Source organism: Bufo gargarizans, chromosome 6 (assembly GCF_014858855.1).
Source record: "Bufo gargarizans isolate SCDJY-AF-19 chromosome 6, ASM1485885v1, whole genome shotgun sequence".
NCBI lineage: Eukaryota > Metazoa > Chordata > Amphibia > Anura > Bufonidae > Bufo > Bufo gargarizans.
In genome coordinates, this window is record NC_058085.1 from 350,352,046 (window position 1) to 350,379,826 (window position 27,781).

The 27,781-nt window shown below is 44.3% G+C and overlaps 2 protein-coding genes across 2 annotated transcripts in view; both read right to left on the minus strand.

Moving 5' to 3' along the window:
* The window catches only part of LOC122940096 (alpha-2-macroglobulin-like), a 174,593-nt gene extending 163,834 nt beyond the window's left edge, over nucleotides 1-10,759 (minus strand). The window contains exons 1-5 of the mRNA XM_044296442.1: nucleotides 10,609-10,759; nucleotides 2,774-2,957; nucleotides 2,500-2,659; nucleotides 1,421-1,473; nucleotides 1,160-1,180 (exon numbers count right to left, since the gene is read on the minus strand). Of these exons, the coding sequence (XP_044152377.1) occupies nucleotides 1,160-1,180; nucleotides 1,421-1,473; nucleotides 2,500-2,659; nucleotides 2,774-2,957; nucleotides 10,609-10,676 (486 nt within the window). The 5' untranslated portion in view covers nucleotides 10,677-10,759. The remainder of the gene's footprint in view (nucleotides 1-1,159; nucleotides 1,181-1,420; nucleotides 1,474-2,499; nucleotides 2,660-2,773; nucleotides 2,958-10,608) is intronic.
* A 3,128-nt stretch (nucleotides 10,760-13,887) lies between these two features.
* Nucleotides 13,888-27,781, minus strand: part of LOC122942209 (alpha-2-macroglobulin-like protein 1) — a 288,592-nt gene continuing 274,698 nt past the window's right edge. The window contains exons 34-36 of the mRNA XM_044299708.1: nucleotides 15,962-16,064; nucleotides 15,761-15,802; nucleotides 13,888-14,086 (exon numbers count right to left, since the gene is read on the minus strand). Coding sequence (XP_044155643.1) covers nucleotides 14,061-14,086; nucleotides 15,761-15,802; nucleotides 15,962-16,064 — 171 coding nt within the window. The 3' untranslated portion in view covers nucleotides 13,888-14,060. The remainder of the gene's footprint in view (nucleotides 14,087-15,760; nucleotides 15,803-15,961; nucleotides 16,065-27,781) is intronic.

Genomic DNA, 27,781 nt, shown 5'->3' on the forward strand with positions numbered 1-27,781 from the left:
AAAAATTACTTGCTGGTTGAATAAAAGTAACTTTATGTCAAATGTTATTCATGCCAGGGGTATGAATAATTATGGGCACCACTGTATATAGAACCCCTTAATGAGTTTTTGCTGGAAGCAGGTATATCAAACCCCTTAATCAATATTTGGCAGAAGCTGGTGTATCGTAGGCCTCAATCAATATTTGGTTGAAGCCGGTATATCAATCCAATCTATCAGTATTTTGTGGAAACAGGTATATAGAACCCCTTAATGAGTATTTGCTGTAATCTGGTATATCAAACCCTTTAATCAATATTTGGTGGAAGCTGGTGTATAGCAGGCCTCAATCAATATTTGGTGGAAGCAGGTATATCACACCCCTCAATCAGTATTTTGTGGAAGAAGGTATATTGCACCTCTTAATCAGTAATTTTTTTGGGGTATATCACACCAGTTGCAATTACTTATTCCAATAGTGTTTGTCCCTCTATATAGCTGCAGTATCGCAGCAGAACCGCACACAACTGCTGCACAATACAAATGCACTATAATATACTTTCTATGTTAGAAACTATATTATAAGTATATCACACCCCTCAGTATGTCTCACCTATCGATAGCACACCTATACGAGTCCTTAAAAGGACTTTTGTGGCCCTATTAGCTAGCGTTTGGTGTCCCTAACAGTCTGTCCCTGCGCCACACAGCAACCTCTCCCTACACTGGCAAAAAACAGAATGTAAAATGGCTGCCAGATCGGATTTATTTATACTGTAGGGGGTATGTCCATGTGCTGAAATGTCTCAATTGGCTGTCCTGTCCCACCTGATGGATGTGTCATGGGTCAATGTTCGGCACAATGCAAAAGAATATGGCACCGGCGGACATCGACATATGTTCACTTGCTCGAAATGACCGCCGGGCGAACAGCAAGGCCATCTCTAGTCAACTGATCATTCAGGAGAACATGTATTTCAGAGAAAAATGTCCTGCATTCAAGATTTTTCTCTCCACTATTTTTCACAAACTTTGACGGAAGCCCCAATCGGAGCCTCGAACGCAGATGTGAACATGCCCTAAGAGATATGACAGGTACTCCTTTTATTTCTATATGTTAATAGTATAATTAAAAATAATAATTTTTATATTATTATTATTATTATTAACAAATACTGACCTGCATTTCAATGACTGGAATCTGGGAAAAAACACAGATACATTAAAATTTTTCATAGAATCTGTTTATTGCAGTTAGCTACATTATATACCATATTTATTTTTCTTGATAGCTAGATATAAGATATATATATATGAGATAGATAGATAGATAGATAGATAGATAGATAGATAGATAGATAGATAGAACATATTAATGTGCTCATATTTTGATACTTTCTAAATTGTTTTCCTTTATATTATTTGTAGAGTTTGAACTTACTGCTTCGCTTTCTGGTTTAAAATCTTCATTAAGGGATAGAATTCTGAATTGCACTGTAGAAGTTGACATACAGTTTATTAATAATGTGAGCCTCCTTGAGAAAGACATTTGATATTCAACCAACCAACAAACCCAACCAACCCCCACCCTTAAAAAAAGCAATTTTGCAACATCATGACTTAAGGTAAAAATACAATACATAGGCTCTTTTCACTGTACATCTGATATATAAACATATACTGTATATAATTTGCATATACCATACTTGCATAGGTCTGCCATTGACTCACACTTTAAATTTGTGATTTGTTTTGTATTGGAAAGGCCAACGTCAACTGCAATTTCAAATACAGCTTAGGACATGTATACATCAATTATTTGTTATTCTTCTGATTCGTCAGAAAGGCAGAAAAAAATCACAGATCCTTTATTTTGAGCATCTATTCTGCTCATTTTGCATCCATTTGTGTCAGTTCCATTAGAGATACATTATTTTTGATGGTGTTCTTCTCAGCTCTTTTTACCCTGTCCAAAATAACGGATATCTGACAGAACTCACACAAAAGAATGCAAAATGAGCACAATGAATTTTCAAAGAAAGAATCTGTTTTTATTTTTCTGTTCTTCTGACAGATCAGAAGAATGGAAAATAGAACGGTGATGTGAAAGCGATCTAATACGACTATAGAATGGTTTCCAATATACAGTACTGTACATCAGGAGCAATTCGGTAAACAGGTGCTTCCCAATAAATTACCATATGGGTACAAATCAATTACATGCTAGACATTATGGTACATCAAATGACCTCTGTAATTACATGTAAAACATTTGCAATATTCAAATAAGCAGATTGTTTGTTTTCTTCCAAAAGAGCAGCAATCTAGTGCCTGGCTTTGCAGCTCAACCTCATTTAAATGAATGGGGTGGAGTTGCAATATCAGACACAATCTACTGGTTCTGAAAGAAAACTGATAAGTTCTTTTATAAACTTATACAACTTAATAATAACAGGTATAAGACATTGAAGAACTAAAATTTTTTTTTTACTTAATAACAACGCATGACCATTCTCTTACCAGCTTGACCGGGCTTGTACACAGCCTTGTCTGTTTGGACTAGAACCTTGGATATTTGCTTCCTCACAATAAGCTTAGTGGTTTTGGTTATGTTTTCATCCACAGTTTTGATGGAAAGTGTCAGTTTGCCGACCTCTTTTTCTTTTTCAGGGTCTGAAACCTGAGCAGAAATAAAATTAGAACAGCAGCTGAATATGTATCCATGGGTGATCCATGTTTATGGGGCCATGAAGATGTGAAGGAAATGTGACAGAGACTCAACTAGACCTGTTACCTGCAGGTTGAAGCAGGTGAATATGGAGTTTTCTTGAAAGTTTTTATCTATCAGTGTTGTGTTCTTATCATCCAGGTTCAGTGATATTTCTACATTGCTCTCTCCTCGAGCTCCCTCCAATTGCAAGCAGATCTTTTCTTGATGGCTTGCACGCAGCTCTGAGGGGAAGATGAGAGCATAGTGCCTGAGGTAGAAGAGATAGAGAAGAGAAAAATAGCACAACTATAAGAGCAGGTCTACATATGGACCACCCACACACCAGTGCTGTTTCAAAGTGACACTATCTTCTATTATACTATAATATACCAAGTGGTCACCCAACAAAAACTGGAATATTGCTCTACTGCACTACAACTATGATGTTTTTGTGGTACCCCAGAATTTGGTGATTCCTTCCCTTGTGCTATGCTTGACTTTACTGTCGAATAGATTCATGAAGAAGGGTATTTATACCTGTATTACTCTGCCCTACCAGGAGACACCAGTGGGTTGGTTACCCTTGAAAAACATTCTAAGTGTGGTGGCCACGTTCAAGGGGACATGGGTTGCTTTCCCCAACCTCACATACAGGACCATGATTCTGTCCATGATGTGGGGTGCAGCGAGGGACAGAAAACAAACAAACTTTTGCTCACAGTCTTTTAAACTCTTCTTGTACCACAATGTCATAGCATGCTTGGGGAGAAGTTGAAGCAGAGTGGTTAAGCACAAAAATATGGGCTCTTGGAATTCTGAATCCAGCATTGTTCTCTTGGGTAGCTACTGTCCACCCTTCCACAGAGCCCATGCAGGACAGGGAGGACATGTTAACTCTTCATATAAGGACTTCCATATTTGGGAAGCTTTTATGTATATACAACTATTTCTGTGTTTTTTATATTGTTTTTATTAAGAGAAGCCAAAAGGTGCAAATGTTTTAATAAAATAATGTTGCAAAAAATTATTTTATATAAAAAATGCATGCAAGTGAATAAAGAAAATTACCCAAAGGTGTCTATAGCCTTACGTTCTGTAACATTTAGAATTCCAGCATACTGTGCTTCTTAAAGTGACCATCATCACATATCTTTTGTATTATTGTAACTACAGCCATGTTCAGTAAAGATGAATGGTTTGCACTTAATCTGGCCTGCATTCATCTTCTTTTAGAAGTTGAACCATTTGAGTAACACCAGATCTAGAAATAAGTGAATAGATTCTAAGTGCAACAGAAACAGAGCCTTTGTGCTTGTGCAACTACTTACAGCAACAGCATAAGCATGAGATTGACAAGGCCGGGTGAGACGTCTGGCCCTGTCAATCAAGCAAGAGGGGCATACCTCTTAAGTGCTGGAACAGACCCTCGCTGTTGAAGAACTCTGTTTGACAAGCGAATTGATTCGCTTAATATTCTAATCAGATTTTGAGGTGAATCCCTTAAGTTTGCATGTCTACAAAAATAGCAAAATTATAATTGAAAATTCATAGTATCAGTGACGTGAGGACGTTGCGCTCTCCCCGCCTCCCGCTGTCTCGTTGCCTGCCTCGCTGACTGCTCCGTCTCTGGTGTCCCCGCTTCTCTCTCCTGCCCGGACTGTCCGGATTGCGGCTTGTCCCGCTCTGCCTGCTTGGTGTCCCGCTCGATTGACGGTGTCTGGGGCTTCGCTGGACTTCGGATGCCTGGTGGTTCTGCCTGTTTCTTATGCCCCTTTGTCTTGGGACCGGGATTGGGACTGCCTGCTGATTACTTGTTTCTCTGCCTCTGCTCCCCCTGTGGCTGCTGGTGCTGGTCGCTGGCTTGCATTGGTGTTCTTTCCTTTTTGGCTGGATCCTGGTGTTCCGCCTGTTTCTCCTGGTGACCCCCGCTCCAGTCTCTGCGGATTGTTGTTTGATCCTCTGTCTCCCTGTGGCCCGCTGGTCTCCCTGCTGGTCTCCCTGGCTGCGCTTCGTGTGTCTCTCAACCGAGTCGGCTGATGGCCTGAGAAATCAAAATGGGCGAGATTGCTCCTTTACTGCTTTTTCTGTGACTAACTAACTAATGAGCTAACTATTCAACTAACCAACTAACCAATAAAAGGCTATTACTGTATTCCTGGTTTATGTGATATTGCATCTAAAGAATTGGGAACTGAATATAAAGGAGCAGTTAAGGGAAAAAAAATACATAAATAGGAAAAAGGCAAAAAAGAAAAAGTGGAAAAAAAAGAAAGAAGAGAGAGGAAAAAAATAAAATAAAATACTAAGGGCGAATAATAAAGAAAAGGAGAAAGGAGAGAGAGAGAAAAAAAAATAAAAAAAATGGCTCCAAAGGCTAGTAGGCGCTCTGTGGATCTTTCCGGTCAGAAATTGGCCACTAAACCTTTTGAAGGAGAAAAAATAGATCAATTTTTGAGGTCCCCACGGATTAACACGAGGGGTGGGTAAAAGGAGTCCAGCACAAAAAGAACTGATAACTCTGAAGTGAACCCTGAACTTGAAGTACAAAAAGCTGCTGGGTACCCTCAAGGGGAGGAGGCGATAGAGGGAGAAGATGCGATCAATACAACCCCTCTCCGTTAGAAGAAATATTACTGGTGGTTAAACAGAATGGGGACTTAATTCAGGTCATTACAACCCAGCTTGGGGTAATCCAAGTCGATGTGGGATTGATAAGGGATGATCTGTCTAAAATTTGGGAGAGAGACAAAGTGGAGAGCTTGATGGTTATTATACAGGATGAATCTAAAAAAGTAAATATAGAGATGTCCACTTTGAGGACAGATCTTAATTTCCTTAAAAGAAAGGTGGTGGACCTGGAAGATAGAACACAAAGATATAATGTAAGAATCTTGGGGATCCCAGAGGGCACAGAAGATAAGAACCCTACTACTCAATTTATACAGACAATGATTTTTGAAAATTTTGGCAGGGAACACTTCTCACCCATGTTCCTAGTAGAAAGAGCCCATCAGGTTCCAGGTGGTAAATTAATTCCTGGGAGACAACCAAGGACACTTCTCGCCAAAATGCTGGATTCAAATGACAGAGATATGGTACTAAGAAAGGTGAGGGAATGCTCCCCTGTTTTATATGATGGAAATAGATTGGCTTTTTTTCAAGATGTCCAAGAAAAGAGACGTTTCTTTATTTATGTTAAAAAGAGGCTAAGAGTAAGGGATATTAAGTACTCACTTGTTTTTCCAGCCAAACTCCGGATTATTTTCAAGGATACAACTTTTTTTTTTGATACGCCGGACAAGGCTGCGGAGTGGCTTGAACGAAATTACATTTGATGTTCTATACTTATATTTTTTTTGTTTAATTGGCAGGGAGGTGATGAGCGGCGGGTGTGGGGGAGGGATGGTCATAGGTGAGAGATCTGCTGCACTATGCGGTAGATTAATTAGTCTGGGGTGTGGTTATGGGCTGTGATGCATCCAGAGTGGGGAGGCGAGGGTTTAAATGTATTCATAAATGGCCAGAATGTCCTACATTGATTATTGGAGACTTGAACTGTGTTATCAACCCTGCGGTAGGCAGGGTTTCTATGGGTGTCTCGGGAGACTCTGTTGTTCAGGGGTCCTCCTTGGGATGTTTTTGTTCTGAGGCTGGGTTTGAGGATGTTTGGGGAAGTCTGGGACAGGGGAGAAGGGTTTTCTCATGTATTAGTAAATCAGGTAGATCTATGAACAGAATAGATCATGCCCTGATTAATAAAAAAATATCTGCGGTATGTAAAACGAGATTAGGTCATTTTTTGTCACGGCCACGGTTATGGTCGTGACTCCTTGGGAGCCGCATACAGTTGCCCGCGGTTGTGGTTGTTGTGTCAACCGCAGCTGAGGCATAATGTAGTTGGCCTCAGTGCGGTTGCCGCGGACAACAGCTTTGTGTGCGGTTCCCGGGGAGTTGTGTGCGTGTGTGGATGCACTGTGTTTTGTATGTCTGGTGTGCACTGTAGTTTATGTTTGGTGTGCACGGACATCGTCCTTTCACTGTGGCTGCCCGTGGCAACGTTTGGTATTATGTACATGTGGTGGCAGTGTCTCGGCCTTCGGGCTGTCTCCCGGGACGGCTGCCACCCATGTCGTTGTCAGCGGCAACAGCCACAGGGTGATCTTAGTTTGGTCACCTCCTCTGTATGTTTGGTGTTTTCCTTTCCTGTGGTGCTGGAAGGGTTAACCCTCTTCCCAGTGTGTGTGATGTCACTGGGTGTGTCCCTGTCCGGTGGGTGTGGCCATTTAGCCCTATAAAGCCTGTGTCTGGAGCACTGCTCAGTAGGTTGCTTTCAGTCATGCTTGGTTGTAGCAGCCTCCTGTGGATTCCATCCTTCTTGTAAGGGCCACCCTTCCGGTCATAAGATTCCTTTCCCTGATGTATGGTTGATGTCCTATCTCTTTGGTTTCTGTGCAGCTTATGGATCTGGATTCCTGTGTCCACAGGGATCCAGTCAGCAAGGCTGTGGCAGGTAGGTGGAACTAGTTAGTTCACCTGCCATATCCATAAGACTGTTTATGTTCCCCCTTTCCTGGCTACTCGGCCCGTGAGACCCCTGTTCCTCAGTGTCCAGTAGGAACAGGCCGTCTTACCCTGACTCCTAGCTAGGGACCGGACGGAGGGTAAGTCAGGGCTCCTAGGTTCCGGCGCATGGGTCCTCCTACCTTTAAGGTCGGCCCATGTAGGTTAGGAGTTAGGGTCAGGTTAGGGACGCTATAGGAGGTGACCAGCTCCCTAATTCTGTTGCCCTGGCCGAGCAGCAACCGGACATCAGCCGGCATCGCACGGCTGAGGATTTTCCCCATCCTCAGCCGTGACATTTTTAGACCATCTACCCCTACTCCTCGAACTCTGCCTGACTCATGATAAACAAACAGGGAGGTCTCCATTTAGATTAAACCCCTATTGGCTATCAGTAATAAAGAAACATGAAATTATACAAAGGGAAATCAACCAATTTTGGGAAACTAATTGTGGTTCAGCTAAAATCCAAGAAGTATGGGATACTTTCAAGGCCTATATGAGGGGAATAATGGTCAGTAATATTTCTGATTTGAGAAAGGAGTATGGAAAAAATTAGACAAATTTAAAAGAACAAGACTCCTTAGCTACACAATCTTTCTATATAAGTAGGACAGAGGAAAATAGGGAAACTATGCAGAAGACTACACAAGCATACTCTAACTTTTTGCTGGAGAAGGCCCAATAGAGTCTTTTTTTTAAGGGTCAAAAATACTTTACGGAATCGGGGCGACCAGGGAAACTTCTATCCAGAGTGATCTCGAGTCAGGAGTCCAAAAAATATATAGATACCATTCGATTGGCTAATGGGAGTATAGTTAGTGGACAAGACTTCATAGAGGAGGCCTTCCTTGACTACTTCACAGGCATTTATAGAGACGATTCTAAGATTACGGATGAAAAGATGGATTCCTATCTCGATGGTATTGCTTTTCCTACTATCTCTCCGACTCAAAAGAAGGTACTGGAGGCTGACCTCTCAATTCAGGAGCAATTCAGGAGCAATTAAATGGGGCTCGGGTAATTCCACCCTGGTTCAGACGGACCCCTATATGAATTCTATACCAAATATAAGCAGGTTATTTTTCCTAGATTGCTGGGGGCCCTTGCTGAATTGGTGGAGGAGGGGAACCAGCCGGGTTCAATGATGGAAGTGGTAATAATACTAATTCCAAAAAAAGGGATACTATAGACCGATCTCACTGTTGAATGCAGATGTGAAGCTCCTGGCAAGGATTTTGGCCTCAAAACTCTCTGGGGTCATCTCCTCCATTGTCCATCCTGACCAGAACGGTTTTATCCCAAATAAGGGTACTCATTACAATCTCCATCGGCTTTTTGGTAATATGCAGGCTCCTGGAGAGTCTGCTCGTTCCATTCTGTCATTGGACACCTCTAAGGCCTTTGACCGGGTGGAGTGGTGATTCCTGTGGAGGCTTTTGGCCAGGATGGGCCAAAACCCTCCACGGCTAAGTTGAGTATTAATGGGAACCTTACTATTAGTTTTGACTTAAGCAGAGGTACTCGCCAGGGCTGCCCACTATAACCACTCTTATTCGATATTTATATTGAGCCTTTGGCTTTGGCTATTAGGCAGGATGCACAAATTAAAGGATTCGGAATCCTGGGTGCGGAGGATCGCATTTCTTTATATGCGAATTATGTTCTTTTTTTTGTAGAGAATACAGAAATGACTGTTCCAAGAATCATCCGCATGGTTAAACTATTTGGTGAGGTATCAGGCCTAGATATAAACTGGTCAAAGACAACTTTGATGCCATTAGATCCGGTGTCTCAAAAGGACACCACGATAACCCAGCTAGATGTTGTTGACACTTTCCAATACTTGGGTATGATGATATCTCCCAAGGTTGAAAACTCTGTACAACTTAATCTGATCCCACTGATAACAAAAACTAGGGTTAAAATAGGGACCTGGTTGAGACTCCCTCTATTTAGAGCTGATAGAGTCTCACTGGTCAAGATGGGGGTTCTACCTCAATTCCGTTATGTTCTCAGGAATATACCTATTTGGATAGAGGATAAATATTTTAAACTTATGGAAAGAATAATTAATGACCTAGTCTGGGGAAGAAAACGTGTGAGACTTAAAGAGGACCTTTCACCTAAAAAAAAAATGTAAACTAAGACCATAGCTTTACTTACATGCCCCCATGAAGTGTTGATCGTTTTTTCTTTTTTCAAACTGTGCCCCCGTTTGTCCGCTATGCCCCCCCGGAATAATTCCCGCCGTCTATGGTAATGAGCCAGCCTCAAATGGGCTGGCTTTAAAAGTTCTCCTCGGCGTGCCTTCTCTCTTCTCCCTGGCACGGAGCGCATCCAATCAGCGCGCTCCGCTCTTAGCCAGGGAGAAGACGCTCCAGTTCTCGCGAGACTTCAGAGAACTGGAGCGATTTCGTCTATCCGGCTAAGAGCGGAGCGCGCTGATTGGATGCGCTCCGTGCCAGGGAGAAGAGAGAAGGCACGCCGAGGAGAACTTTTAAAGCCAGCCCATTTGAGGCTGGCTCATTACCATAGACGGCGGGAATTATTCCGGGGGGGCATAGCGGACAAACGGGGGCACAGTTTGAAAAAAGAAAAAACGATCAACACTTCATGGGGGCATGTAAGTAAAGCTATGGTCTTAGTTTACATTTTTTTTTTAGGTGAAAGGTCCTCTTTAAACTGGAATATCTATATAAACCTCTGGAACAGGGAGGTTTAAATCTCCCATGCTTCAAAGGTTACTTCATAGCTGCTCAGCTATGGATGTGTTTTGAATGGCAAAATGATACATTTTTAAGTAGTTTGGTAAGAAACTCTTTACATAATAACATATTTATGTTCCTGGAATCAGGGCTATTGAATAATAGAGATCAGGGTTATAAAGAGACTACAAAATTACTATTAAAAATGTGGGCTACTACTAGCGGATGGATGGGGTAAAGGGAGACTTAATGGCAATGCTATGTAGAAAAAGAGAACCATCTTTCTAATGTAAAATTTCAGACTTTACCTCCTAGGGAGTCAGTTTTAAAATGTGTCACTAGTAAGACGGTCCTCTTTCTCTGGGAGATATCTGTTTGCATATTTGTTATGCCATGGAGCATTGCCACTGAGCCTACCTACACAGCTGGTCTCCTCAAGGAAAGTAAGTACCCCCTCTCCTCTTCCCCAAGTTGTCCGCATATTAGAATAACATTTTTCTAAATACTACACAAACAATGCAAGAGCAATGTGCGATTTGGAAAATGGAAGCTGAATATACCCACTCCAAGAAAACTGCATAAAAGCACATTGTGTGCTGCATATATACTTGTAGCTTTTGCATAAATGTACATCACAGTTACAGTACTTACAGTGTTGCTTCCGTTGCCCACGAGGTTTGCAGTAAAACCAGTCCCACAAAACAGGCACTGAAAACCATAGCGCGGGTCAAGAGGGAACCGCTAGTGGAGGACTTTTTCTTGTAGGTCCCTGCCTCAATTCTTTATATCGGTGCTGCAGGCAACATGGACATTGCACAGCTTCACAACATAACAAATATTTGTAAAGCACTGGCTGTTCAAGGCTTTGAAGAAATTTCACACAGATAAATAAATAAAAAAATGTAAAAAAATTGGACCAACTTTGAGTAGTTGCATAATTGTATAATCACATGATATTTCGCCACTTACCTTTCCGCCTGGCTGGAGATATTCCGAGATAAAGTGACGAGAGGTTTAAATGTTTAGCCCAGGGATCAGTAACCTCCGGCACTCCAGGTGTTCTGAAACTACAACTTCCAGAGTGCTTCATTTACTTTTATGGAAGTTAGAAGAACAGTTGAGCATGTTTGTGCAGCGTGCTACTGGGTAAACCAAGGGGTCACTTTAAGATGTTATCAGGGATTAAAAGTTTTTGTTGTGATGCCTGTAGCATTTCAGCAACGAGGGACTAGGTCCCGCTAAGTAGATGGTGGTGGTGGAAACCAGTGTAGGAATGCCAGAGTGGTATGAGGGTTGCCTAAAATGTCCCTTAGGTGTTGTGGCTTTTACTTGTCACGGTGCTCCTACCTGGATATCCTGGAACTGCTCTCAACTGCAGGCTTGTCCAAAAGGGAAGAGGCCAACCAACAAGAATAAACTGAGATTAAACGGGTATATCATGAAAAATAAATCCTTTATTGAATTAATGATACATAAAAACGAGACATGAGACAACAGATAAAAAATGGCTACATCTGAGGAGGTATGTCAACACAAATGAGACATGGGGGGGAGGGGTTTAGGAGTATGCAATGTACAAAAGGCGGTAGAAAAAAGGAGTACAATGCCTCACTGATTTCTGTATGTATAAATGCAACCACAGATATAAAAATGCAAAAGTGCAAATACTGAGTGGCAAAACACCATATCAAAAAAGTGGTTGCAGATGACACTGCGACATATGGATGTCTGATGGTTCCAAGTTATGGGACCATATAACAGCCAACAGAAGGTTAAAGTGCAAGTGCATAGGAAGTCACTATATCAATGGTCAAATCCCACAATTGTAGCTATGGTGACAGCTTAAACCTCCAAATACATACAAAGTTAAAGTGCAAGTGCATAAGAAGTCACCATATCAAATGGTCAGATACCACAATTGCAGCTGTGGTGACACCCCCAGAGGAAGGCATCCGCCGAAAGGTGCGTCGGGGTTACGTGGCTCTCCTGAGGTGTACATCTCCACATTTATGGGTATGTAGACATGCTATATTGTTGTGGACTTTGAGGGATGTGCTTATTGGCTCTAGGTGCTCAGCTATACCCACTTGGGTTATCCACAGGTGGATGTTTATTGTGCACCTGAGCCAGTTTTGCATGTATTTGGAGGTTTAAGTTGTCACCACAGCTGCAATTGTGGTATCTGACCATTTGATATGGTGACTTCTTATGCACTTGCACTTTAACTTTGTATGTATTTGGAGGTTTAAGCTGTCACCATAGCTACAATTGTGGGATTTGACCATTGATATAGTGACTTCCTATGCACTTGCTGTTTAACCTTCTGTTGGCTGTTATATGGTCCCATAACTTGGAACCATCAGACATCCATATGTCGCAGTGTCATCTGCAACCACTTTTTTGATATGGTGTTTTGCCACTCAGTATTTGCACTTTTGCATTTTTATACCTGTGGTTGCATTTATACATACAGAAATCAGTGAGGCATTGTACTCCTTTTTTCTACCGCCTTTTGTACATTGCATACTGCTAAACCCCTCCCCCCCATGTCTCATTTGTGTTGTCATACCTCCTCAGATGTAGCCATTTTTTATCTGTTGTCTCATGTCTCGTTTTTATGTATCATTAATTCAATAAAGGATTTATTTTTCATGATATACCCGTTTAATCTCAGTTTATTCTTGTTGGTTGGTGTATTCATGTACACTGAGTGGGTTTTTACTTACTCTTTCCGGGTTTATTCAACATAGTATATTTAATTATCGTTTATGTGTATGTCTATGTTTTGTGTAACCTACTTGTAATAATCAAAAGGGAAGAGGGCCTGCTGCTTTCCCAATCAGGGGGTAAGCTAGACACAACCTCTCCCCAAGATAGAGTAGGTTAGACACCTTCACTAACACTGAACTTTTCCCTCTCTAGAGAGGGGGCTGGAATGGATAGAAGATTCCACTCAAGGAAAACTAGCTCTGCCAAGATTTACACCATCTGCTAGTAGACCAGGCACATTACATGTTAACATAACCAGATGCAAGGAAATAGATATACACATTATGCAGGACATGGCAATAAATGTCCTGCAGATAGTGATGGGGTGAAAAGAGTGGTAATGCCCCCTAGCAGGGCATTACTTTCCCTCTTACTTTAGAGGCAAGCAGTCAAAATGCATATATAATCACAATGTCAGACATTTCTACTGTAGCTGTATGACATGCTGTATTGTCTTTCTGAAAGATCCCATCCACCTCAGGAAAGACAATCAGCATGTACTGTATGGGTGAATGTATGACTGGGCCAAGAGAATGCGATGAGAACATTCCAGAGACAACAACACTGCTACCACCAGCTTGTGTTCTTCCACCAACGGTTGCAGGGTGTTTGTTCTCTGAGGTTTCTGGCCTGACACGCCAAGGTTTATCTGTTCGATGTAGCAGAAAAAGTAGCAGATGCAGTGCCCATGCCGTAGGGTTCACTAAACAGTTTTAAACACGTTTGGTAGTCCCCTGGTTAATTTTGACGGTGAGCTGCTCCACTGTAGTGTGTCGGTCCGCCCTTGCACAACTTCGTAGCTGTAATTCACCCCTCAAATCAAAGGCACCTGGTACTTCACAACTTCGATGTTGCTTATCACAATGGTGCCATTTGTCCACTCACAGTACACTTTCACTACAGCAGAACGTGAACAATCTGTCCAGTTTACGAAATACTGTCACCGGTTCACCACATGTGACTTTCTTCATGAGCTAACGTCAAAAGTAGGAAGAGATCTTAATAATGTGACTCGGCTATGTATGTACTATAAAAAGCGCTATAGAATTTAATGGCTATGTATGTTAATGACATCTCCGGTTAAATATAAATTACAGACACAACTTTAACAATGTATTATATTTTGATTTTGGTTTTATTTAGTTTTATTAAGTAAGCTACAGACTACTAGCCAGTTGAACAGAGTAAGTAAGCATATTTCTACACGATGTGAGACAAGTGTTTGTTATTTTATTTAGTGTTCTTATTGTTACTATGACAGCGTTATTGCTTTATCAGGATCTTTGCTTCTGGTGCAGGGTTGTAGGTACTGATACAAATGGTACAACCGGGTCTCATCTTGAATTTTCAGACTTTTCTGCTGCCAAACAATTAACAGAAGAAAAGTTATAAACAGATTAGTAGCATAAGCAAACTATACTTTTAATAGGGTAAAGGACTTTTTAGCACGGGCTGACTGAGCAGGCAATCATAGTGAACGAACCATTCATTCTCAATAATTGCTTGTTTGCCAGACGAGTTTAGAGCTGCAGATCAACTACTCTGTATGTAGGGGACAAGAGATCACTATTGTGATTGTCCACATAGAAAAATATTGCTTCTGGGGAACAGATCTCTGTTGACAATCTGCTGCTCAGAAACAATACATTTTGGGTTCCACAACAATTGCAAAAGAAGTTTTGTCTTTGGCCTTATCCACTTTATCGGACATTTATGTAGGAAAAAGTGGAACAGGTACATTAAGTATATAATGCTTATTCTGAACACCCATATTTTTCTATGTATATACACCAGAAAACTGGCAAAAATACATTGATAAATCTCTTTCTTTTCTATCACAAAGCTAGCTGCCTGAAGCCACCACTGGGGGAGCTCAGTGAACAGGAATTAATACAACTACCGTGGAAGCGGGAATAATCTCTTTGCATTGAGCTTCCCCTAGTGGTGGCTGTGTGAAAATGCTGTGTTTTTGCAAGGGGAAGAGAAGAGCAAGTTCTTTCTGTATAGACCTCATAATAGTTGTGTGGTCTGCCTCTATTGCTGGTACACCACCGCACATCAGTGATACTTTCACTCGATGAACGGAGGCACCTTTACAAAGGTCAACTATTAGGAACAAGTGTACAGATAATCGACCTGATAATTTGCCTGTGTGAAGAGACATTGGGGGAATTTATCAAAGTTCTGCACTCCAGAATTCTGGCTTCAAAAATTAGCAAAAGTAAGGCTTTGTGATGTTTTGGAGGTACTTGCACAAAAATTTTACTACTTATAAAATAGCAATTACAACACTCACTTAAAGGGGTTGACTTAATTCAGTAAGTTGCATTTATCATATAGAAAAAATTAATACAAGACACGTACTAATGTATTGTGATTATCCATATTGCATGGCTGGATTCCTTTTTCCATCACATTATACACTGCTTGTTTCCATGGTTACAGACCACTCTGCAATCCATCAGTGGTGGTCGTGCTTGCACACTATAGGAAAAAGCATCAGCCTCTCTGGTGGCCGGGACCATGAGAGCGCACATAGGCTTGTGCTTTTTCCAATATTGTGCAAGGACGACCACCACTGATGGATTGCAGGGTGGTCTGTAACCATAGAAATGAGCAGTGGATAATGTGATGGAAAAATGAATCCAGCCAGCAAAGGAAGCAATATGGACAATCAAAATACATTATTAAGTGGCTTGTGTTAACTTTCTCTACATGATAAATGCCACTTACTGAAGTGAGACAACCCCTTTAAGTGTTGAAAAGTAGGTGTTAGTTAGTTATGTTAATTAGTTACATTTGAGATTTATCACTTAAAAAAAATTACTTTTGTTGGCACAAAGAAAACCAAGGTAGACCCAAAATAAAAACGATTTCAGATATTGCCTCATGACAAATTCCCTCATTCATAGAGTAGACACATACATGGACCCTGGTGCAATTTGTTCAGCCATGCTAAGTAAAATTTTATGTACATAAAATTTGAAAGATCCTATAGATTAGGTCATTTATAAGCAAGTGCGGATTCATTTACCATTACTGCAAGGGTGGTTGTACTCCACAGAAACATGTTCATCTGGAATACAGAAGTAGCAGCATTACAATCTACCATATATTGTCAAATTTAGAACAGTCATATACGCTAAAAAACATACAGTAGGTCGGCCAAGTTAATTGGAAGGAGTTGTATAGCAATGAAACAATTTAAGGATTAGGGAAAAAAAGAGATGTTTACCTGTCTCATAGTAACCATATGCGTATACTGTAGCTGGTTTTAGGTCTTTCACCACAATGTTCTGTTCCACGGTGAAGGAGAGGTTTACTGGATTGTGGTCAATCTAAAGTATGATAATAATCCCATGAGAGAATCTGAAGTACCCATAGATTTAGAAACCCCATTTAAAAAAATGTTATAATAAACAACCTAAGAAATTAGCTAAAGACTAATGTTGATCAAGCACCAAAGTGCTGGGTGCTCGGGCTGAACACCTCAGGATGCTCGGGTGCTCTACCGAGCACCCTGGAAGTCAATGGGAGAACCCGAGCATTAAACCAGGCACCCCCTGCTCTGAAGAGGGGAGGGCATCTGGTTCATACAAAAAGGTCAGAAATTGATTGAAACACCACCGAAATGGTTTGGGAACAGCATAGGGAGGATGTCTGTATGCATCTTGGTTTCCCAGGTCGCTGCTGGGAACGATTTTGTCCGAGTAGTATGCCACTTTTACAGACTGACAATAATACACCCAAAACCAAAGATAAAATTGATTTTAGCAAAAAAATATTTAGGAAACATTATTTCCTGTTTATTTACTTGTATATAAAGCGCAAGTGCTGCCAAAAATTACAAGAGGCACTCGGATACAACCTGTATATCACATGAAGGAGGGACTCATTCGCATTGTGGTAAAATTGTTCAGGTAGTGGGACTGGTGAGCTTACTCTCTAAAACATTAGGCCGAGGCCTGCAAATAGGCTGACCCTGTAAAATATTTTAGGTGAGGGCCTGCAGGTGAGCTGACCCTGTAAAACATTATATGTTAGGGCCTGCAGATGAGCTGACCCTCTAAAACATTATATGCAAGAGTCTGTAGGTGAACTGACCCTTTAAATGATTGTAGGTGATGGCCTGCAAGTGATCTGACCCTATAAAACATTATATGCGAGGGCTTTCAGGTGAGATGACCTTATAAAACATAATATGTGAGGGCCTGTAGGTGAGCTGTTCTTGTAAAAGATTCTATGTGAGGGCCTATAGTTGATCTGACCCCGTAAAACATTATATGCGAGGGTCTGCAGGTGAGCTGACCCTATAGGTGAGCTTACTCTGTAAAAGATTGTAGGTGAGGGCCTGCAAGTGAGCTGACCCTGTAAATCATTATATGTCAGGGCCTACAGATGAGCTGATCCTCTAAAACATTATATGTGAGGGTCTTCAGGTGAACTGACCCTGTAAAAGATTGTAGGTGAGGGCCTGTAAGTGAGCTGAGCCTGTAAAACATTATATGCGAGGACCTGTAGGTAAGCTGACCATGTAAAAGATTGTAGGTGAGGGCTTGCTGGTGAGCTGACCCTGTAAAACATTATATGCTAGGGCCTGCAGGTGAGCTGACCCTGTAAAACATTATATGCGAGGGCCTGCAGGTAAGCTGACCCTTAAAACATATGCAACGGCCTGCAGATGAGCTGACCCTGTAATAGATTGTAGGTGAGGGCCTGCAGGTGAGCTGACTTTCTAAAATATTGTAGGTGAGGGCCTGCTGGTGAGCTGACCCTCTAAAAGTTTGTAGGTGAAGGCCTACAGGTGATCTGACCCTGTAAAACATTATATGCAAGAGCCTGCAGGTGAGCTGACTCTGCAGGTAAGCTGTAAAAGATTGTAGGTGAGGGTCTGTTGGTGAGCTGATCCTGTAAAACATTATATGCAAGGTCCTGCAGGTGAGCTGACCTCCTAAAACATATGCAAGGGCCAGTAGGTGAGCTGACTCTGTAAAAGATTGTAGGTAAGGTCCTGTAGGTGAGCTCACCCTCTAAAACATTATATGCGAGGGCCTGTAGGTGAGCTAACCCTCTAAAGGGTTGTAGGTGAGGGCCTGCAGATGAGCTGACCGTCTAAAACATTATATGCAAGGGCCTGTAGGTGAGCTGACCCTCTAAAGGATTGTAGGTGAGGGTCTGCTGGTGAGCTAACCCTCTAAACGGATGTAGGTGAGGGCCTGCAGGTGAACTGACCCTCTAAAACATATGCAAGGGCCTGTATGTGTGCTGACTCTGTAAAAGATTGTAGGTGAGGGCATGCAGGTGAGCTGACCCTGTAAAACAGTTATATGCGAGGGCCTGAAGGTGAGCTGACCCTGTAAAAGATTGTAGGTGAGGGCCTGCTGGTGAGATGACCCTCTAAAAGATTGTAGGTGAGGGTCTGCTGGTGAGCTGACCCTCTAAAAGGTTGTAGGTGAGGGTCTGTTGGTAAGCTGACCCTGTAAAACATTATATGCGAGGGCCTGCAGGTGAGCTGACCCCCTAAAACATATACAAGGGCCTGCAGATGAGCTGACTCTCTAAAATATTGTAGGTGAAGGCCTGTAGGTGAGCTGACCCTGTAAAACATTATATGCAAGGGCCTGCAGGTGAGCTGACCCTGCAGGTAAGCTGACCTTATAAAAGATTGTAGGTGAGGGCCTGTAGGAGAGCTGACCCTGTAAAAAATATATGCGACGGCCTGTAGGTGAGCTGACCCTCTAAAGGGTTGTAGGTGAGGGCCTGCAGATGAGATGACCTTCTAAAACATTATATGCGAGGGCCTGTATGTGAGCTTACCCTGTAAAAGATTGTAGGTGAGAGCCTGCTAGTGAGCTGACCCTGTAAAACATTATATGCGATGGCCTGCAGGTGAGCTGACCCATAAAACATTATATGCAAGGGCCTGCAGGTAAGCTGACCCTTAAAACATATGCAAGGGCCTGCAGGTGAGCTGACCCTGTAAAAGATTGTAGGTGAGAGCCTGCTGGTGAGCTGACCCTCTAAAAGATTGTAGGTGAGGGCCTTCAGGTGAGATGACCCTGTAAAACATTATATGCGAGGGCCTGTAGGTGAGCTGATCCTTTAAAAGATTGTAGGTGAGGGCCTGCTGGTGAGCTGACACTGTAAAACATTATATGCGATGGCCTGCAGGTGAGCTGACCCTGCAAACCATTATATGCAAGGGCCTGCAGGTAAGATGACCCTTAAAACATATGCAAGGGCCTGTATGTGAGCTGACCCTATAAAAGATTGTAGGTGAGGGCCTGCAGGTGAGCTGACCCTCTAAAACAATATATGCGAGGGCCTGTAGGTGAGCTGACCCTGTAAAAGATTGTAGGTGAGAACCTGCTGGTGACCTGACACTCTAAAAGGTTGTAGGTGAGGGCCTACAGGTGAAATGACCCTATAAAAAATATATGTGAGGGCCAGCAGGTGAGCTGACCCTGTAAAACATAATATATGAGGGCTTGCAGGTGAAATGACCCTGTAAAAGATTGTAGGCGAGGGCTTATAGGTGAGCTGACCCTGTAAAACATTATATGCGAGGGCCTTGAGGTAAGCTGACCCTGTAGGTGAGCTGACCCTGTAAAACATTATATGCGAGGGCCTGCAGGTGAGCTGACTCTGTAAAACATTATATGTGAGGGCCTATAGGTGAGCTAACCTTTTAAAACATTATATGCGGGGCCTGCAGGTGAGCTGACCTTGTGAAACATAATATGCGAGGGCCTGCAAGTGAGCTGACTCTTTAAAAGATTGTAGGTGAGGGCCTATAGTTGAGCTAACCCTGTAAAACATTATATGCGAGCGCCTTGAGGTGAGCTGACCCTGTAGATGAGCTGACCTTGTAAAACATTTATATGCAAGGGCCTCCAGGTGAGCTGACCCTGTAAAGATTGTAGGTGAGAACCTGCTGGGGAGCTGACAATCTAAAAGGTTGTAGATGAGGGCCTGCAGGTGAGCTGACCCTGTAAAACATTTTATGCGAGGGCCTTCAGGTGAGCTGACCCTGCAGGTAAGCTGACCCTGTAAAAGATTGTAGGCGAGGGTCTGTTGGTGAGCTGATCCTGTAAAACATTATATGCAAGGTCCTGCAGGTGAGCTGACCTCCTAAAACATATGCAAGGGCCAGTAGGTGAGCTGACTCTGTAAAAGATTGTAGGTAAGGTCCTGCAGGTGAGCTCACCCTCTAAAACATTATATGCGAGTGCCTGCAGGTGACCTGACCCTGTAAAACATTATATGCGAGTGCCTGTAGGTGAGCTAACCCTCTAAAGGGTTGTAGGTGAGGGCCTGCAGATGAGCTGACCTTCTAAAACATTATATGCAAGGGCCTGTAGGTGAGATGACCCTCTAAAAGATTGTAGGTGAGGGTCTGCTGGTGAGCTGACCCTCTAAAAGGATGTAGGTGAGGGCCTGCAGGTGAACTGACCCTCTAAAACATATGCAAGGGCCTGTATGTGTGCTGACTCTGTAAAAGATTGTAGGTGAGGGCATGCAGGTGAGCTGACCCTGTAAAACAGTTATATGCGAGGGCCTGAAGGTGAGCTGACCCTGTAAAAGATTGTAGGTGAGGGCCTGCTGGTGAGATGACCCTCTAAAAGATTGTAGGTGAGGGTCTGCTGGTGAGCTGACCCTCTAAAAGGTTGTAGGTGAGGGTCTGTTGGTAAGCTGATCCTGTAAAACATTATATGCGAGGGCCTGCAGGTGAGCTGACCCCCTAAAACATATACAAGGGCCTGTAGGTGAGCTGACCCTGTAAAACATTATATGCAAGGGCCTGCAGGTGAGCTGACCCTGCAGGTAAGCTGACCTTATAAAAGATTGTAGGTGAGGGCCTGTAGGAGAGCTGACCCTGTAAAAAATATATGCGACGGCCTGCAGGTGAGCTGACCCTATAAAGCATTATATACGAGGGCCTGCAGGTGAGCTGACCCTGTAAAACATTATACGCGAGGGCCTGCAGGTAAGCTGACCCTGTAAAAGATTGTAGGTAAGTGCCTGCAGGTGAGCTGACCCTGTAAAACATTATATGCGAGGGCCTGCAGGTGAGCTCATCCTGTAAAACATTATATGCAAGGGCATATAATCGATGAATAAGCATACTGATATGGTGGAAGATGATGATGAGAAAAAGAAGATTCAACCATATACCCTTTTTTGTGGTGGAAGGGGTGCATGGGAATACAGTGTATTCAGTACATTATAAACAACACATTTAAAGTGCCTTTATGTTCATCAGCTTTCCTCTGGTGGATTCGAGAAGTCAGGATCAATCCAGGCCTTGTTCATTTTTATAAGAGTCAACCTGTCAGCATTTTCAGTTAACAGGCGGATGCGCTTATCTGTTATAATTAGTGTTGAGTACAAATATTCGATTAGTAAATTTTAATTTAGAATATCAGCACTTCGTTAATTCTCGAATATTTCGAATATAGTGCTTATAGTGCTGCTCCAGTCAGTGCCCATTGGCGCGTCTGCCGAGTGCCGACTTCCCGTGCGCATGGAACGTCCCCATCACCATGGGAACATCTCCATGCTAGAATGCACTGTCGGATGTGAGAATCACAGTCATCTAGACCATGCTCAAAGTTGGATGCGCAATGCGAGTAAAATTACGCATTGAGCATCCAACTTAATTTTGTATATAAGCAACGTTCCTAATGGTTGTCTTACTAGAATTAACGAATATAGAGAACATAGCGCTATATTCGTATTTGTTATATTCATTAATTCTAGCAAGCCAACCATTAGGAACGTTGCCTATACACAGAACTAAGTTGGGTGCGAATTGCGAGTAAACTTACTTAAATTACTCGCATTGCGAAAGTTTACTCGCATTGCGAATCCAACTTAGAGCTGTCCATAGGCAACTTTCCTATTGGCTTGCTAGATTTAACGAATATAGAGAATATAGCACTATATTCATTATCTTCGTTAATTCAAGTTAGCCAACCAATAGGAAAGTTGCCTTATACAGATAAACTCGCAATAGGCGAATAATTAAATCGCATATTATTCGCGATAAAAGGAATAATGACAAATATTCGATTTCTACGAATATTCAATCGAATATCCGCAAAATAATCTAGTTATAATACCACCAGCAGCACTAAATACCCGCTCAGACAAAACGCTGGCGACAGGGAAGGCCAGCACCTCCAAGGCATAGAGCTCCAGTTCGTGCCACGTCTCCAGCTTGGACATCCAGTTGTTGTAAGGCACTGAGGGTTCATTGAGGACACTGACACGGTCTGCTATGTACTCCACTGTCTTCCAAAAGTTTTCCCTCCTTGTGACAGTAGGCCGTGCATCAGGGTGAGGGTGCTGGTGGGGTGTCATGAAACTGTCCTAGGCTTTGGAGAGTGTTGCCCTGCCTCTGTTGGAACTGCTGTGAACCCCTAGTCTCGCTTCCTTGGTTGCCCAAGTAACTATGGACTCTGCTGCCAGTGTTGTCAGATCTAAATTTTTGGAGCAATGTTCCAACAGAGTACCAACAGGCAATACTTCGCTGTCGTAATCAGGAGGATGACTCTCAATCTCCTCATCCTCTTCATCCTCTTCTGCCCACCCACGCAGAACAGATGAAATTAAACTTCCATGGGTACTACCCTTTGTAGCGGAGACAACTGTCTCCTGCTCCTCCTCCTCTTCATCATCTAATTTGCGCTGAGAAGATGAACTGAGGGTGGTCTGGCTATCACCCTGTGTAATGTCTTACCCCATTTCTACCTCTTCCACATGCAAAGCATCGTTCTTAATTGTGAGCAGCGAGCGTTTGAGTAGACACAGAAGTGGGATGGTTACGCTGATAATAGTGTTATCGCTGCTCACCATCTGTGTTGCCCACTCCTTGTGTTGCCCACTCCTTGCTTGTGAATAGCGGAAGCTGACTGGAAAAGCGACGATCATGTTGCAGCTGGTATTCCACTACTGCCCTTTGCTGCTCACAAAGCCTGGCCAACATGTGGAACGTCGAGTTCCAGTGCATGCTTGCATTGCACAACAGCCGGTGAGCTGGCAAATTCCAGCTCTGCTACAGCGTTGACAGACTGGCTATAGCTGTCGATGACTTGCGGAAATGTGCACACACGCGGTGCACCTTCACCAGTAGCTAAGGCAAATTGGGGTAGGTTTTGAGAAACCGCTGAACCACCAAGTTTAAGACGTGGGCTAGGAATGGGATGTGTGTGAGCTTGCCGAGCTCCAAAGCCCCACCAAGTTACAGCTATTAACAGACACAACCATGCCTGGTTCTAGGTTGAGTGGCGAGAGCAACAGCTCAGACTGGTCTCTTATACCCTGCCATAGTTCTGCGGCAGTGTGCTGTTTGTCCCCTAATCATGTCAGCATTATCACAGCCTGTTGCCGCTTCCCCACTGCAGTGCTACACTGCTTCCAGCTACCGACTGATGGCTGACTGGTGCTGCACATGGATAATTCGGAGGTAGAAGTGGAGGAGGAGGCAGAGGAGGACAAGTGGGGGTTGGAGCCACTAATGTAGGTGCTGGCGGAGACTCTGATCAACGTAGGACCAGCATTCCTTGGCGTCAGTAGCACCTGTGCCATCCCAGGGTACGACTTGCTCCCGTCCTCCTCAATGTTTACCCAGTGTGTTGCCAGGGAAAAGTAGCATCCCTGGCCAAATGCACTTGTCCATGTGTCCGTGGTTAAGTGGACCTTCCTAGTAACTGCGTTGGTCAGGGCACGTGTGATGTTACGGGACACATGTTGATGTAACGCGGGCATAGCACACCTTGAAAAATAGTGGCGGCTGGGGACTGCATAACGCAGGATGGCCGCCGACATTAGGCTGCGAAAGGCCTCAGTGTCCACAGGAGCTTTGGCAACATTTCAAGGGCCAGTAATTTGATAAGCTGAACATATAGTGCTATGGCCTGTGGGTGGGTGGCTGTGTGTTTGAGCTTGCGTTCTTAGGCCTGGGGTAAGAACATTTGGACACTGCGCTGGGACACAGAAGTGGATGTGGTTGATGATGGTGCTTGCAAAGGTCCAGGTGCATGGTGGGAGGCATCCGGGCCTGTACCTTCATCAGGGAATTGGCCAGCACATAAAACAGGGGGAGAGGAGGCAGTTGTGTGACCCGCAGACACAGATTGTGGACCCAGGCGTTTATCCCACTTATTACAGTGCTTGGATGCCATGTGGCGGATCATGCTGATGGTGGTGAGGTTGCTAGTGTTCACACCTTGGCTCATTTTGGTACAGCACAGGTTGCAAACTACTATTCTTTTGTCGTCCGCACTTTCCTTAAAAAAAATGCCATACTGTGGAACACCTACCCTTTGGCAAGGGAGATTCCCACAAGGGGGTGCTCCATGGAACAGTTGCAGGCCTGTTTGGTGTGGCCCGCATTCTCCTATTTGCCACCCCACTGCCTCTTCCAGCCTGTTGCGGTGCTGCAGATCCCTCCCCTTCTGTACTGCTGTTCTTGCTCGGCTTTCCACCTTCCCAGGTTGGGTCAGTGACTTCATTGTCTGCCACCTCCTCTTCCACTTCCTCACTCTGCTCATCCTCCTGACTTGTTGACCTAACCACAACCTCAGTGATTGACAACCGTGTGTCATCCTCTTCATCAACCTCTTGAGACAGTAATTGCCGTTGAGTTATTGGCAACTGTGTCTCATCATCATCCACCTCATTAAACAGTAATTGCCGTACCCCACCATCATCTTCTTGTGACTGTGGATGCTCAAGAGTTTGGAAATCAGGGCACAAGATCTGGTGAGGGGGCCAAATCAAGGAATGGCGCTGAAATGAGCTTCTCGGAATATCTGATCGTGGAAACACTTGCTTGCCCAAACTTTACATGGTGGGAGGAAGGAGGATTAGGGTGAGGATTGTGTTGAGCAGACCCTTGGCTACTGAAACTGGACTTGGTGGAAGACAGGGTGGTGCTTAACTGACTGGAAGCCTTATCTGTTGCAATCCAACAGACCACCTGGTCGCACTGGTCTGACTTCAAGAGTGGTGTCCTGCGCCGCCCTGCAAACTGGGACATCAAGCTAGGTATCGTGTAGAGTTGAGCGAACACCTGGATGTTCGGGTTCGAGAAGTTCGGCCGAACATCCCGGAAATGTTCGGGTTCGGGATCCGAACCCGATCCGAACTTCGTCCCGAACCCGAACCCCATTGAAGTCAATGGGGACCCGAACTTTTCGGCACTAAAACGGCTGTAAAACAGCCCAGGAAAGGGCTAGAGGGCTGCAAAAGGCAGCAACATGTAGGTAAATCCCCTGCAAACAAATGTGGATAGGGAAATTAATTAAAATAAAAATTAAATAAATAAAAATTAACCAAAATCAATTGGAGAGAGGTTCCATAGCAGAGAATCTGGCTTCCCGTCACCCACCACTGGAACAGTCCATTCTCAGATATTTAGGCCCCGGCACCCAGGCAGAGGAGAGAGGTCCCGTAACAGACAATCTGGCTTCATGTCAGCAGAGAATCAGTCTTCATGTCATAGCAGAGAATCAGGCTTCACGTCACCCACCACTGTAAGAGTCCATTTTCATAAATTTAGGCCCAGCACCCAGGCAGAGGAGAGAGGTCCCGTAACAGACAATCTGGCTTCATGTCAGCAGAGAATCAGTCTTCATATCATAGCAGAGAATCTGGCTTCCCGTTACCCACCACTGGAACAGTCCATTCTCAGATATTTAGGCCCCGGCACCCAGGCAGAGGAGAGAGGTCCCGTAACAGACAATCTGGCTTCATGTCAGCAGAGAATCAGTCTTCATATCATAGCAGAGAATCAGGCTTCACGTCAGCCACCACTGCAACAGTCCATTGTCATAAATTCAGGCCCAGCACCCAGGCAGAGGAGAGAGGTCCCGTAACAGACAATCTGGCTTCATGTCAGCAGAGAATCAGTCTGCATGTCATAGCAGAGAATGAGGCTTCACGTCACCCACCACTGCAACAGTCCATTTTCATAAATTTAGGCCCAGCACCCAGGCAGAGGAGAGAGGTCCCGTAACAGAGGATCTGGCTTCATGTCACCAGAGAATCAGTCTGCATGTCATAGCAGAGAATCAGGCTTCACGTCACCCACCACTGCAACAGTCCATTTTCATAAATTTAGGCCCAGCACCCAGGCAGAGGAGAGAGGTCCCGTAACAGAGGATCTGGCTTCATGTCACCAGAGAATCAGTCTGCATGTCATAGCAGAGAATCAGGCTTCACGTCAGCCACCACTGCAACAATCCATTGGCATATATTTAGGCCTAGCACACAGGCAGAGGAGAGAGGTCCCGTAACAGACAATCTGGCTTCATGTCAGCAGAGAATCAGTCTTCATATCATAGCAGAGAATCAGGCTTCACGTCAGCCACCAATGCAACAGTCCATTGTCAGATATTTAGGCCCAGCACCCAGGCAGAGGAGAGAGGTCCCGTAACAGAGGATCTGGCTTCATGTCAGCAGAGAATCAGTCTTCATGTCATAGCAGAGAATCAGGCTTCACGTCACCCACCACTGTAAGAGTCCATTTTCATAAATTTAGGCCCAGCACCCAGGCAGAGGAGAGAGGTCCCGTAACAGACGATCTGGCTTCATGTCAGCAGAGAATCAGTCTGCATGTCATAGCAGAGAATGAGGCTTCACGTCACCCACCACTGCAACAGTCCATTTTCATAAATTTAGGCCCAGCACCCAGGCAGAGGAGAGAGGTCCCGCAACAGAGGATCTGGCTTCATGTCAGCAGAGAATCAGTCTGCATGTCATAGCAGAGAATCAGGCTTCACGTCAGCCACCACTGCAACAGTCCATTGTCATAAATTCAGGCCCAGCACCCAGGCAGAGGAGAGAGGTCCCGTAACAGACAATCTGGCTTCATGTCACCAGAGAATCAGTCTGCATGTCATAGCAGAGAATGAGGCTTCACGTCAGCCACCACTGCAACAATCCATTGGCATATATTTAGGCCTAGCACACAGGCAGAGGAGAGGTTCATTCAACTTTGGGTAGCCTTGCAATATAATGGTAAAATGAAAATAAAAATAGGATTGAATGAGGAAGTGCCCTGGAGTCCAATAATATATGGTTATGGGGAGGTAGTTAATGTCTAATCTGGACAAGGGACGGACAGGTCCTGTGGGATCCATGCCTGGTTCATTTTTATGAACGTCAGCTTGTCCACATTGGCTGTAGACAGGCGGCTGCGTTTGTCTGTAATGACGCCCCCTGCCGTGCTGAATACACGTTCAGACAAAACGCTGGCTGCCGGGCAGGCCAGCACCTCCAAGGCATAAAAGGCTAGCTCTGGCCACGTGGACAATTTAGAGACCCAGAAGTTGAATGGGGCCGAACCATCAGTCAGTACGTGGAGGGGTGTGCACACGTACTGTTCCACCATGTTAGTGAAATGTTGCCTCCTGCTAACACGTTGCGTATCAGGTGGTGGTGCAGTTAGCTGTGGCGTGTTGACAAAAGTTTTCCACATCTCTGCCATGCTAACCCTGCCCTCAGAGGAGCTGGCCGTGACACAGCTGCCTTGGCGACCTCTTGCTCCTCCTCTGCCTTGGCCTTGGGCTTCCACTTGTTCCCCTGTGACATTTGGGAATGCTCTCAGTAGCGCGTCTACCAACGTGCGCTTGTACTCGCGCATCTTCCTATCACGCTCCAGTGCAGGAAGTAAGGTGGGCACATTGTCTTTGTAGCGTGGATCCAGCAGGGTGGCAACCCAGTAGTCCGCACAGGTTAAAATGTGGGCAACTCTGCTGTCGTTGCGCAGGCACTGCAGCATGTAGTCGCTCATGTGTGCCAGGCTGCCCAGGGGTAAGGACAAGCTGTCCTCTGTGGGAGGCGTATCGTCATCGTCCTGCCTTTCCCCCCAGCCACGCACCAGTGATGGACCCGAGCTGCGTTGGGTGCCACCCCGCTGTGACCATGCTTCATCCTCATCCTCCTCCACCTCCTCCTCATCCTCGTCCTCCTCGTCCTCCAGTAGTGGGCCCTGGCTGGCCACATTTGTACCTGGCCTCTGCTGTTGCCAAAAACCTCCCTCTGAGTC